This window comes from Nomascus leucogenys, chromosome 10, assembly GCF_006542625.1.
Source record: "Nomascus leucogenys isolate Asia chromosome 10, Asia_NLE_v1, whole genome shotgun sequence".
NCBI classification, from domain to species: domain Eukaryota; kingdom Metazoa; phylum Chordata; class Mammalia; order Primates; family Hylobatidae; genus Nomascus; species Nomascus leucogenys.
Window position 1 is genome coordinate 57,550,627 of NC_044390.1, and position 13,157 is coordinate 57,563,783.

Here is a 13,157-nt window from a genome sequence, read left to right on the forward strand (position 1 = left end):
TCTGGAGCGTCTCACTCCCCCTCCCCCCTCTTTCTCTTCCCTTTCATCTTCTTTATTTTTATTTTATTTTTTGAGCTACAGATCTTTCAGCATTTTTAAGGTCTAGGAACTCCAGCAAAACAGAAGGGCAGTTAATTTTTTTCTTTTTTTTTTTTTTTGCTGCCCTCCCCACCCAGCAAAGACCTGGGTTTTGTCTTTCTTTATTTTTAAATACATATATATATATATATATATATATATATATATATTTTTTTTTTTTTTTTTTTTTTAATGGGCCGAGCGCACTCCTTTTGCAAGATGCCAGCCTGACCCGGACCTCGGAGGAATTTGAAGCTTCCACTGCGTCCCGGGGGGGGCGTCCTTTGCAAACCGTTCGCGTCTTAAAGGGGGTGTGCGTTGGGTGGTGTTTTTTTTTTTTTTAACTGTCTTTTTTTTTTTTTTTTTTTTTTTTTTTCCGGAGTGGGTGGACTGGGGATTGCCTGGATTCCTTCCTCGGTTATTTTTTGCCTCGCTTCTCTCTCCCCTCCCCCCTCCTCCCCGGGCCCCCGCGCCCCGCCCCCGCACCCTCCTCCCGCCCCTCCTTCTCCGGGGTCAGCCAGGAAGATGTCCCGAGCTGCTATCCCCGGCTCGGCCCGGGCAGCCGCCTTCTGAGCCCCCGACCCGAGGCGCCGAGCCGCCGCCGCCCGATGGGCTGGGCCGTGGAGCGTCTCCGCAGTCGTAGCTCCAGCCGCCGCGCTCCCAGCCCCGGCAGCCTCAGCATCAGCGGCGGCGGCGGCGGCGGCGTCTTCCGCATCGTTCGCCGCAGCGTAACCCGGAGCCCTTTGCTCTTTGCAGAATGGCCCGCTTCGGAGACGAGATGCCGGCCCGCTACGGGGGAGGAGGCTCCGGGGCAGCCGCCGGGGTGGTCGTGGGCGCCGGAGGCGGGCGAGGAGCCGGGGGCAGCCGGCAGGGCGGGCAGCCCGGGGCGCAAAGGATGTACAAGCAGTCAATGGCGCAGAGAGCGCGGACCATGGCACTCTACAACCCCATCCCCGTCCGACAGAACTGCCTCACGGTTAACCGGTCTCTCTTCCTCTTCAGCGAAGACAACGTGGTGAGAAAATACGCCAAAAAGATCACCGAATGGCCATATCCTTTTGCCCGAACCCCAGCAGCAGCTGCGCCTCCCCCTCCTCCCTCCGCCTCCCCTCTTCCAGGCTGGGAGAGAGACCCGGGGGTTGATGGGAGGTGGGGAGGAGGGGGGGTCTTCCAGGGGCTGGGAGAGGGGGCACCGGGAGGAGTGTGAAAGAATCTCTCCACCCCGAGCTGGGTTGAGCTACCCTGGAGGCTTGGGAATGGGTTTGTGGGGGGCTGGGGGTGGGCAGCGGAGAGTGGATCCTTCCCAAGGACCGACTCTAGAATGAGATCTGGGGCCTGGGGTCGTCAGGGGCATTGGTGGGGGTTTCGAGCCAGGTGCGGAGGGTTTGGAGTTCTACGGAGTGAGCTTGGAGAGGGCTCGGGCCTGGGCGCTTCTGGCCAGGGCAGGGGAACTATGGGGGCCTTGGTTGGGTTTTCTTGGCCGTCGCTCACTGGAGTCCACGCAGGGGAAGCTGGACAGCCTCTCCACTACTGCTTTCCCCGAGGTGGGGGGCCGCCGCACTTTTAGGGCAGGGCGCTTGGGGGCTTCCAGGGCCAAGAGCAAGAGTGAGTCCATGTGGCCTTCACACTGAGAAGCCAGCACTGGCCGGAGTGAATACCCCAGGGTGGGCCGCTGGTCCGATCCGAAGAGGGTAGTGATGGGCTGGGGGGCGCTTATGTCTCCCTCATGTGTGTAGGTCCCATTGCCTTTAACCGCTGATTGGGGAACCTCATCATCTTTGAGGGTGTAGAGAAAGAGATCCCATTTGCTTTATCTGGGCCCCTGGCCTGGGAAGACCTGATCTGGACACTTTCAGTAAGAAAGACAGGGCAAGAGCAAATGAGGTGGTGGGTCCATTCTAGAGCACCAGGTCCAGCTTTTCCTACCCCAAGTAGCCGAGAGGGAACACCAGGAGAATCAGCACCCATGTGGACATTTTAGGTAGGTAAATGCCTTTTAAATTTTTTTTTTTTTTTTTTTATCAAAGATCCAGAGGAAAAAGGTGAAGCCCACATTTTCGTCTGTGGAGATGCTATCAAAATGCAGATCTTCTGTGTTTCTTTAAATCCCTGCCTGCTTGAAATAAACCTTGAGGAGGGCTTAACATCTATTGAGATGTAGGCAGGCAAGGGTGGGTAATTAGTCGGGCTTTCTAGCAGTTATCTAAGCATGACCCAGATTCCAGGAGGGGGGACACACCCTGCTGCCCAGGCTGGCTGGCCACCGTGCCATGCCCAGATGTGCCGCTTCTCCGCACGGTTCCAGCCAGCTGCCCTCTGTGTAAAAATGAACGGGCTGGATGGGTCCCTGGGGCTCAGCGATGAGTCCCCTATCCCTTTTGTGTGTGTTTTTGCAGTTATAGACTAAACGCGGCTGGGCCCTGTGTGGTCCCCAGGGGTTGCTGTTTGAGGAGCATGGCGGGTGGTAGAGGGACTCACTTCGGGGGGTTCAAAATCGAGCCTGGCTCTTGGATCCTGGGTGCTGGGATTGCAATAGAGGGCACTGAGGTTTTGGAGTGTGTGCGTGGTCTACTTTGATAGTAGGGAAAATTAAGAAGTTCAGCAGAGGTGCTTTTGAGGGGAGCATACCTCTAACTACGATGCCATCTCCATTGGTGCCCAAAGCAGGTGCCAGGTCTTTGCTTCCTAAGTTTCAGCCTCTTGAAGAGGCTGGTTCTTAAGGTTAGCAATTCCTCCCCATCCTAGGCCCATTGAAGTGCTCAGGGCTGGTGTGATTACTCTGCCCATCAACAGAGCGAGGGGTGGGAGTGCCTTGCAGGAGGACAGGGTATTCATGGGTGCACACCCAGTTAGCTCCAGGAGTGAGAGGGCTTTGCTCGGCTGACAGGTTTCCTCATTGAAAATGGCTTTAGATCGCCTTCTGGAGCCTGGATTTGGAGACTTCTAAGGGGAAAGGAAGGAGGTGGGGAGCCCTTCTGCTGTGTCCTTAGCTTACCTCTGTCCAGCCTGAATCCTGCAGATTGGAGGGCTGTTGGGGGAGAGGGGGATTGCAGCGGCCCCTCGGAAGGGGGAATCGTGGGAGAGGGAGGCAGGTGAATTGCGAGTGTCGCTTGCCACTTCATCTATTCTCTGGCCAGCTCGCCCAGGGCTTTCTTGCTCTTATGATGAGTTTGTGCATTTTGCTCTCTGCAGACTGTTTTTGTTCTCTTTGGCCCTAGGTAACAAACACATTATACAGCCCTACTCTGGAAGGGAAAACTCCCCACCCCACAATCTGTCATCGAGCTGGGTCATCCAGGACTGAGCTTTCTCTGTCCTGGATGGAGCGGAGGGCGGTGGCGGGGTGGGTGGGAGGGTTGGAGATGAGAGGGGATGGACAGAGACCTGGGGAGGGAAGTAGTGAATAAAAGAATTCAGGCCAGTGTAAAGAGAAAGACCACGTGGAATGTCAGAGTCACGATACCAGGGCAGAACATTTTACTTTTTTATCCAAATATTTCTGCCATTAAAAAAAAATGTTTAAGCATATCCTGAGAGTGAAAAAAATGTGTGTAGGTACTTATTCTGAACTTTTAGAATAAAGTCTAATATATGTACAGGCAAGTACATATATTCAGATTGATAGAGTTTTACAAAATGAACACACCCACGTATCCAGCACCCAGGTCCCGATCAGTCCCCTGGAAGTCCCCCTCCCCATACCGCCTTCTAGTCGCTCCCCCAACAAGGGTACCGCTCACCTGACTTCTAAGGTTCATTTTGCCTCTTTTAAACATCATGTAAATGGAGTCACACAGTACGTTGTTTTGCCACTGGCTTCTTTTGCTCACGTCTGTGTATGTGACTCTGCCACAATCTATCCATTCTGCTGTTGATAGGCATTTGTGTCATTTCTGTTCGTGCCATTGGGAACATTCTTGTGTCTTTTATTATTTTTTTCCCACAGTTCTCTTAGATAGGAGTGGAATCGCCCCTGCTACTTTTTGATGCGTGTGTCGTGGGATGTGTATTTGGAAATGGTGTTGACTAAGGGTTGCAGGTCGATATGGAAAGCAGGTTCCTCCCTGTCTTGTGGAAGAGAAGTGAGTGAATGATCCATGAACTTGTCTGTATGCTCACAGGGCCTAAGAGTGCTACTTCCAAATGTAAATTCCGGCATGGTACACCGGTGAAGGATGCAGTCTTGCTTTCTCCACACTCAGGGCAGTTTGTCACTATGATTTCTTCCTCTTTCATCCCTCAGTAGGTCAAACTTGAAGCCATCAATGAGAATTAAGAATCCTCATTTATTTCATTTTTTCCCCTCTTCCTAAGTGAGAAAACCCAAATGGAAGTCTTTGATGTTCAAATTTACATTGCCGTGTTTTTCTCATGCCAGGCAGCAAGCCATCTTGACCACACACCTTGGTTTCATGTTTTCATAGATTGGAATTGTGATTCAAATAGGGCCATGAGGGTCTCTGATGATTGCCGAAGAGCTCAGCTCTGTCAGCTCAAAAAGGAGCATCTGTCAACCTTCCTAGAGTTCCCTCCCCACTTAATGCCACTCACTCCTTCTACCAAGTGCCAAGGTGAATGTCATCTTTCCAGCCCTCCCTGTGCTACCAGGTCTCCCACTGAACATGATGTAGAAACTCAGGCCATTGGAGGAACACTGGAAACAGGTCTGTGTATTATCACGCACAGTCTCCTGAATTACACATAGAATTCCAGCTTTTCATCCAGTTTGCAGAAGTCTTAACAAGACACCTAAAGTCACATTGACAGCAGGTGACATCGCTTTGACATCTGTGGACATTGGCTGATTGGCACTCCTCTCTTTTTTTTTTTTTTTTTTTTTTAAAGAAAAGCTCTCTAAAGAGAAACTTTCTGCATGAGAAGTGCTGGGAGACATGGCAGCAGGTTATCAGACTCTTGGCCTGTCCTGAGAGATAGAATGTTCTAGAAGGTACTGCTGTAGAGGGCAGGATGGTGTCGCTTACATGATCCTTGTACTAGACCGGCTTGGCTGGTATTTCCAGAGGAGCAAAATTCTGCAAAGTAAAATTTAGCATGGCTTTTCCAATGGGAGTATTTTCAAAAAGGGTGCAATTTCTTATCCACAATTCCCCAATCCAAAAAGCTCCAAAAACCAAAAGATGAGCTCATACAGAGATAAAACCTAACCTGAACTGACTTCAGTTTGAAGTCTTAATTTACAGTTTTCATTCATTCTACTTGGTGTGCATCTGAGTATGTTTTGCAGCAGAAATGTTAGATATGCTTGATGGTGAGGTGCTGGCTGCTTCAGCTCCTGACTGTTAGGTCTGCGTTGTAGTCCTGTCAAACTTTCAGGTGCATGGAAGTTGTCTTGTTAACAGGGTGGTTCTGGTCCAGCAGGATTTGGGTGGGGTCTGGGATTCTGCTTTTCTAGCTAGCTTCTAGGGATTCCCCATGTGGTAAGTTCATGGGCTAGGGTTGGAGTATTCAGGTTAGATCATAGAGACATCTTGTTATCATTTTTCTTTTCCTTAAAAATCAGGTTTATAGGGGCCAGGTCTGGTGGTTCATAACTGTAATCCCAGCACTTTGGGAGGCTGAGGCCAGTGGATCATGAGGTCAGGAGTTCGAGACCAGCCTGGCCAACATGGTGAAACCCTGTCTCTACTAAAAATACAAAAATTAGCCAAGCGTGGTGTTGTGCGTCTATAATCCCAGCTACTCGGGAGGCTGAGGCAGGAGAATCATTTGAACCTGGGAGGCGGAGGTTGCAGTGAGCCGAGATTGCACCATTGTAGTTTTTTTTGAGACTCTGTCTCAAAAAAAAAAATAGGTTTATTGAGGTATAATTTATTTGTAGCAAAATTCACCCTTTTGACATACTGGTCTGCAAGTTTTGACAAATGGATGTAGTTGTGGCCACCACCCAAATCAAGATATGGGACAGTTTCATCAACCCTAAAATACCCCCACAGTGCCCCCTTGAGTCAGCACCCCACTTCCCCAGCCCGTTCAACCACTGATCTGTTCTCCATCCCTACAGCTTTGCCTTTTGCCGAAGGTCATATAAATATAATTTCACAGTATGTAGCCTTTTGAATGTGGATTATTTTACTCAGACTTTGAGATTCATTCATGCTGTTGCCTGTGACAGTAGCGCCTTCCTTTTTGGTGTTGAGCAGGATTCCATGATATGGATGGACCAGAGTTTGCTTCCCAGCCGAAGGACATTGGGATGCTTCCAGTTTTGATGATTATGAATAGAGCTGCTATAAACATTGGCGTACGGGTTTTAGTGGGAACATTTCATTTCATACATTTCATTTCTCTTGGGTAAATTAACCCAGGAGTGAGATTGCTGAGTTGTGTGGTAGGTGTATGTTTAATTTTATAAGAGGCTCTCAAACTGTTTTCCTAAGTGGTTGTACCATTTTACATTCCCGTCTTTGCGATGCCTCTAAAAGCCCTGGGTTCTGAATTCCAAAGCCACGTCTGGCCTCAATGGCTTAGGATTAGGGATGTGGATCTATGGAAAGGAGTGGAAGTAATAGTGTTAAATCCCAGTCAGAGAAATAAGAAAGATTAAGGATGTCATTCAAAGCTATGTGCCTGCACTACAGAGAGAGAAAGAAGGGGTTCTCTTGGGTGGGATTCCACCCCTCCCTGGTAGTTCTACCATTCCCCAGGAAAACGTCAAGCTCTGAGTCTGTGAGACCCATGATCTTTGCCCTGTTCTTCACCACTGCAACCCCAGTGTGCGGGTCAAAGCAGGCGCCCCATAAACGTTTGCTGAGCAAATGAGAAAAAGTGCCTGTCTTCACCCATTAACTAAATTGTATAACATCTGATCTACCCTTGTGCCAATGTTTTAGGATTTTGGTGGGTTTTAGGTGCAGGGGGTTGAGAGACTGTTCATGAGATTATCAGACCAATGAAGGTTTCTGAAATGTTAGTGCTTGAGTAGATTGGATGCAGTGGCCCCTTGAGAATGAAGCCTTTCTTCAGGGACTTGGAGTGGGAGGCATCTGTTGGGTGCGTAGGGCTTATGTTTCCCCCTCCCTGTTTCCCCCCCAGTAGCAAGCACACATATACACTTTCTCAGCAATAAAAAGCACCGCTGGGAAGGTGGACTCCATCCAGAAATGATCAGAGCCTAAGAGCCGTGCAGTAACGCATTTCCGAGAATGCCAGCTCAGCTCCTGAGAAAAGGGCCGGATGGGATGGTGCCTGCTCTGAAAGAGGGCAGAGAGGAGAGGGAAAACACTCTGGACTCTGGGTCAGACTGGCCCAGGTTCACATTATTCACCAGCCATGTTATCTTGGGCACCAGAGCCTGTTTCTTGACATGCATGATGGGGATATTCCTTCTAGTAGCATCTCCCTTGGAGGGCTCTCAGGAGATTAAATGGGGTCGTGTGTGAAAAATGGCCAGCACAGTCTCCAGCACAGAGAAAAACCCCAAAACGCAAGAGCCGTAATATCAGGGAATCATTTTGGTTCCAGTGTTCTTTTTTTGGAAACAGGCTAGAAATGAGGCTTTCTGGGTAGGAATGGGAGCGAAGCGCCCCCCCCAACCCCCCTCTGCCCCCCGCGACTGGTCAGTGTGGATTGATTAACCTGAGCGTGGCACTCTTTAAAGCCACCTTTGGACATTTTGCATTCTCCGTTCTCTGTGGAAGCTTTCAGGGGAAAACAAATTCATGGCCACTTGACCCATTTTTCTATTCCCTTGGGTCTAAGATAAAATTAATTCTCTTTCCTCCTTTGGTCCCTCCCTCCCTCTGTGGGTGACAAGGTGAGGGAGTTTTAAAGTATATAATTAGCTTCCCTCTTCCCCTCTTCCACGCCCTGTCTCTTGCTTTGGGCCGGTCCAGAGTGCAGCCCAGGATGGCCACCCCGGGTGTCCACTGCAAACTCAACAGAATAACTTTGCTCAACTTTTGGTTTAGAATTACGTACCTCCCTCCCCTTCCAAACTTTGGTCTTCCTTCTCCTCACTCCCTAAAAAAATAGGAAAAACAAGGAACGTTCCTGGCGAGGGAACCAGATGGGTGGGCACAGCAACTTGGGTTTCAAAAACCACTGGGCCTTAGTTCTTATCTGAGTAGGGTGACCCTTCAGCCAGGGTTGCCTGGGACTATCCTGGGTTTAGCATCTCTGGAAACTCACAGTCCTGGGCAAACTGGGGCGCTGGTCACCCTAATGGTGAGTTCTTAACACCTGAGAGAGAAGAATGGTGCAAGAGATGGTGCCGTTGACCAAGAAAGGGGGAGAGTCAGTTACTTATTCCCTCTGAAAAGCCAAGACTTTTTATTGGAATGAATGCAGCTTTTAGAAGCCGTCTTTAAGGCAGCTAATACAAGAGAGATTCCAGCTATGAAGGGAAATGCCTGAGTTAAGTCCGGATCAAGTTTTGACATCTTGCTTCGGTCAGACTTGGCTTTATCTGCCGTTCAGACTGGGAGCAGCCGTGAGTCTTCCTTAAAGGTGCCTGTTGCTCAGGCTGCACCTGCAGTTAGAAATTAGCAGCCTCCCAGCCCCCAAATAACAGTATTCAAGAGTCCCCTCTCTGGAGCCATGAGGGAAACCCAACTTAGTCACCCACTTGCCAGTAAATAATATTCACGCTGTTAAGTTCCTTTCTCATTTTAGGCCTATGTGTAAAAAATATATGTAATTTTAAACTGATTTTTAAAGTATTTTCATACAAGCAGCATTTGCAGGACGGCGAAGTCTGGATGTTACCTTTTCGTAAAAGTGGATGGATTTGTCTTCAGTGAGACTCTCGGGCAGACTTAAAACTTGGCCCGCAGTGGTGTTACATGGATTCTGATCTTCCAGAGTCTGTCATGTTCTTTTATCTCCATGATCTTTATTATCTTCTCTATTGAGAATGACGGGCATGGTGTGTGTGGGTGGGAGGGCTATGCTGACCATCACTGCAGTGAAATGTGTTCGTGGCGTGTTGTGGCGTCTGCATAGGAATGTGTCTGTTTGATTAATAGCACAAGGAGTGGAGGCTGTAAGGAGGAAGAGAGGAGGGAAGGTGATATTGGATGGAGGGGAAGCATATAGAGCTTGGGAACAGGCCACCCTGGCTGCAAATCTCAGCTCCAGCTCACAGTTGTGGAGCCTCAGTCTTCTCCTCTGTAAAACGGGGACAGTAGTCCTATGTCCAAGGAATTGTAAGAATGTTAAAAGATACCGTACCCGGAAAGCACATGGCATATGTAATCATCCTGTGAAGTAGCCAACTCAATGCATTTTATCTATTTATTTATTTTGAGTCAGTCTCACTCTGTCACCCAGGCTGGAGTGCAGTGGCATGATCATGGCTCACTACAGCCTCGACCTCCTAGGCTCAAGCAATCCTCCTGCATTAGCCTCCCGAGAAGCTGGGGCTATAGGCATGCACCACCTTACCCAGCTTTAACAATATAAATTTAACCTTCCTTGTTTCTGAGCTTTTTCATCTTTTGGGACTTGCACTGTTTTTTCCCCACTCAACTGTATATATATATATATATATATATATATATATATATATATATTTTTTTTTTTTTTTTTTGAGATGGAGTTTCACTCTTGTTGCCCAGGCTGGAGTGCAATGGTGCAATCTCAGCTCACTGCAACCTCCACCTCCCGGGTTCAAGTGATTCTCCTGCCTCAGCCTCCCCAGTAGCTGGGATTACAGGCGCCTGCCACCATGCCCAGCTAATTTTTGTGTTTTTAGTAGAGATGGGGTTTCACCACGTTGGCCAGGCTGGTCTTGAACTCCTGACCTCAGGTGATCCGCCCGCCTCGGCCTTTCAAAGTGCTGGGATTACAGGTGTGAGCCACTGCGCCCAATCCTGGACTGTATATTTTTAAGATTCATCTCTGTCGTTGAGTGTAACTGCTGGTCTTTTACTTTTCTGTGCTATATAATATTTCATTCTGTGATGATACAGACAATTGATTGATTCATTTTCCTGGGCAATGGGTATCTGGGATGTTTGTAGTTTGGGGTGGGGGATTGTTTGTTTGCTGTTATGAACAATGCTGCTGTAAGGAATCAATAATTTTGAATGAATGAGTTCGAGGTGTTAATTTTAGTCTGTGTACTTGGAAATCTAGCTTCACCTAGAATCAGCTGAGATTCATCAGCATTTATGACAGGAGCTAAGCCATTTCACAGTTTACTCATCATTTTCTCTAAGAGGCTGGGTCAACCAGTTAGCGCTTGGCCCTGCTTGTATTCTGAAAGTCAGAACCTGTGGTTTAGACACTGGCAATTGATATGGTTGTAGAGAAGCAGCATGGTTGATTGAGAGCATGGATTCTGGAGCTAGGTGGCTGGGGTTCAGATCCCAGCTCTGCTAGTCACTGGCTGCGTGATCTTGGGCAAGTCACTTAAGTGTTCTGTGCTTCAGTTTCCCAGTCTGTCCCAGTGGGGATTCTAATAGCTCCAATGGGGATCCTAATAGCTCCTATCTGGGAGGATTAAATGAGTTAATACATCTGATGTTTAGAATGGTGCCTGACACTTAGTAAGCACTATATGTGTTTATACATGGAAGAGTGGGTAGATGGATGGACTTATGTGGGTGGCCATATTTGGGCTTCTCTGACCCAGTGCTGAGAATAGTGTGTGGCATACAGTAGGTGCTGCATAAGTGTTAATATTCTGCTCTTTCTTGCCAAGTGTGTCAACTCCCTTGATCTCTGTTATTTTTGGTGTCTACGTTGTTAACCCATTCTTCTGAATGATCAGCTCAATCACTGTTGCTCCAGTATATAAGCCAAGGAGAACACAATCACAAGGTCTCATTGATTGTCCATACTAGAATTCCATGGTTCCTAGGCCCACGCAGGATTTTCCCCACGTCTCAGCAATCCTTCTTCCATGTTTCTAATCTTTTTCTCTCATTTGCTATGCCCCATTGCCAGACTCTCCAATCTCCCCACAGCTTCCCCTTCCTCTAAATATACTGTCTGTAGTCTTGCCTTCTCCCCAAGGGCACCATCTTTGAAGACATCAAATACTTCAGAGCAGCAAACATAGGTTAGCATCTGTGAGGGTCTTACAAGGACGTGGAGTGTTTGGGTCTTACACAAATTGGAATGGTCAGAAATGTTTAGAGACTTGAGTTGTCTTTGAAAGAGTTGTCAGAATGCAAATTTTTGACTTGTGGCCTGTTTCTGATCACAATGCAGTCTTTTAAATTATGGAGCATAGCTGGATGTTTGTGGTTTAGGTGGGATGGAGGCATTTCCTGCAGTTAGTGTTGGATGGCTGGGTGGATGGATGGATGGATGGTTGAACAGATGCATGGATGAGTGGATGGATAGATGGGATGAAGGAAGGGAGGACGCATGGGTGATTGGATGGGTAGGTGGGTGGATAAGTAGATTGGCAGATGACTCCATGGGTGGGTGGACAAATGGATGGGTGAATGGATGACTGGATGGATGGATGACTGGATGGATTGGTGTATGAGTGAATATATGGCTGGATGAAAAAATAGGCAGATGACTAGACTGGATTGAGGGGTAAAAATATGGATGACTGGATGGGTGGATGAGTGGATGATAGATGGTTGAATGGGTGGGTGGATGGGTGGATGTTGGATATAAGGGTGTATGGAAGGGTAGTTGTCTATGTGTGGGTCTCTCTGATAGTTGGTCTTCTGTTTGACTTGGGAATGGCCAAGTCTCTCTGCTTACCACCTTATTTGTACCTTTTCCAGTATCAAGTGAATTTTGTACACTTTTGCAAAAATCAATAAGATTGTATGCTTAGGACTTTGGGAGGCCAAAGCGGGCAGATCACAAGGTCAGGAGATCGAGACCGTCCTGGCTAACAGGGTGAAACCCCATCTCTACTAGAAATACAAAAAATTAGCCAGGCGTGGTGGCGGGCACCTGTAGTCCCAGCTACTTGGGAGGCTGAGGCAGGAGAACGGTGTGAACCTGGGAGGCAGAGCTTGCAGTGAGCTGAGATTGCACCACTGCACTCCAGCTTGGGCGACCGAGCGAGACTCCATCTCAAAAAAATAAAAATAAAAATAAATATTGTATGCTTAGGTTTTACCTATGTAATTAGAAAGCTCCTTGAGGGTAGGGGACAGTGATTTGCCTTCCTCACATTCCCCCAAAGTTCCTGCACTATATCATGCATAAGTATTTAATTGAGTAATGGTGAGGAAAGTAAACAGTATTATTGAACAAAGATTATTAAAATTCTGGTAACACCTGGTTTTGTTTCAGTACTGGGACTGAAAGTGGAATTCCTTGGATTTTGCTCCATTGGTAGATAGGATAGTATGTAGTGATGGACTGGTAGACTATTTCTCTTCCAAGCCGATTGGGTAAATGCCCTAGATTCTTACCCACTAGCCAGAGATTACAGGTTACTGATTGATACAGTTTTTCTCTGTGTCCTCACCCAAATCTCACCCACATGTCATGGGAGGGACCTGGTGGAGGTGATTGGATCATGGGGGTGATTTCCCCCATGCTGTTCTTGTGATAGTGAGTTCTCATGAGATCTGATGGTTTTAAGCTGTGTGGGCCTCTTTCCTCTCTCTCCTCTCCTGCTGCCATGTAAGACATGCCTTGCTTTCCCTTTGCCTTCTACCATGATTTGTAAGTTTCCTGAGGCCTCCCCACCCATGCAGAACTGTGAGTCAATTGAACCTCTTTTCTTTATAAATTACTTTTATAGCAGTGTGAAACTGGACTAACACACTGATGTAGCAGGGTCCTTTAAGGCCCCATGTGATCTGGTCCCTGTTTTGTCTTTGATCTCATCTCTTTCATTGTCTACCTTCCTTTCATTGTCTACTCTGTCTCAGCCCTGCTGACCATTTTTACCCATACCCACGTCATTTGCATTACATGACATTCCTTCTGTTCAGCATAAGCTATTTCCTCTGCCTGCATCACTGTTTCTCCAGGTCTCCCCGTGGCTAACTCCTTCTCTTCATTTAGGTCTCAGCCCAAAAGTTACCTCCTCCAAGAGGCCTATCCTCTTCATTTACTGAACATCTAATGTACAAAAAAGAATATAAAATATATGTATACTCTCTCATCCACAAAAAATCTCTGAAGACATTTTA

The 13,157-nt window shown here is 47.7% G+C and overlaps 1 protein-coding gene across 19 annotated transcripts in view; it reads left to right on the forward strand.

The window, feature by feature from the left end:
* Positions 1–434: 434 nt before the first annotated feature.
* The window catches only part of CACNA1A (calcium voltage-gated channel subunit alpha1 A), a 299,183-nt gene continuing 286,460 nt past the window's right edge, over positions 435–13,157 (forward strand). For 17 of the 19 annotated variants that reach the window (XM_030820652.1, XM_030820655.1, XM_030820641.1 and 14 more), the window contains exon 1: positions 835–1,128. In XM_030820652.1, coding sequence (XP_030676512.1) covers positions 836–1,128 — 293 coding nt within the window. In that variant the 5' untranslated portion in view covers position 835. Of the gene's footprint in view, positions 1,129–13,157 lie in introns of all 19 variants that reach the window. The other 2 variants (XM_030820656.1, XM_030820658.1) reach the window with 2 other exon arrangements.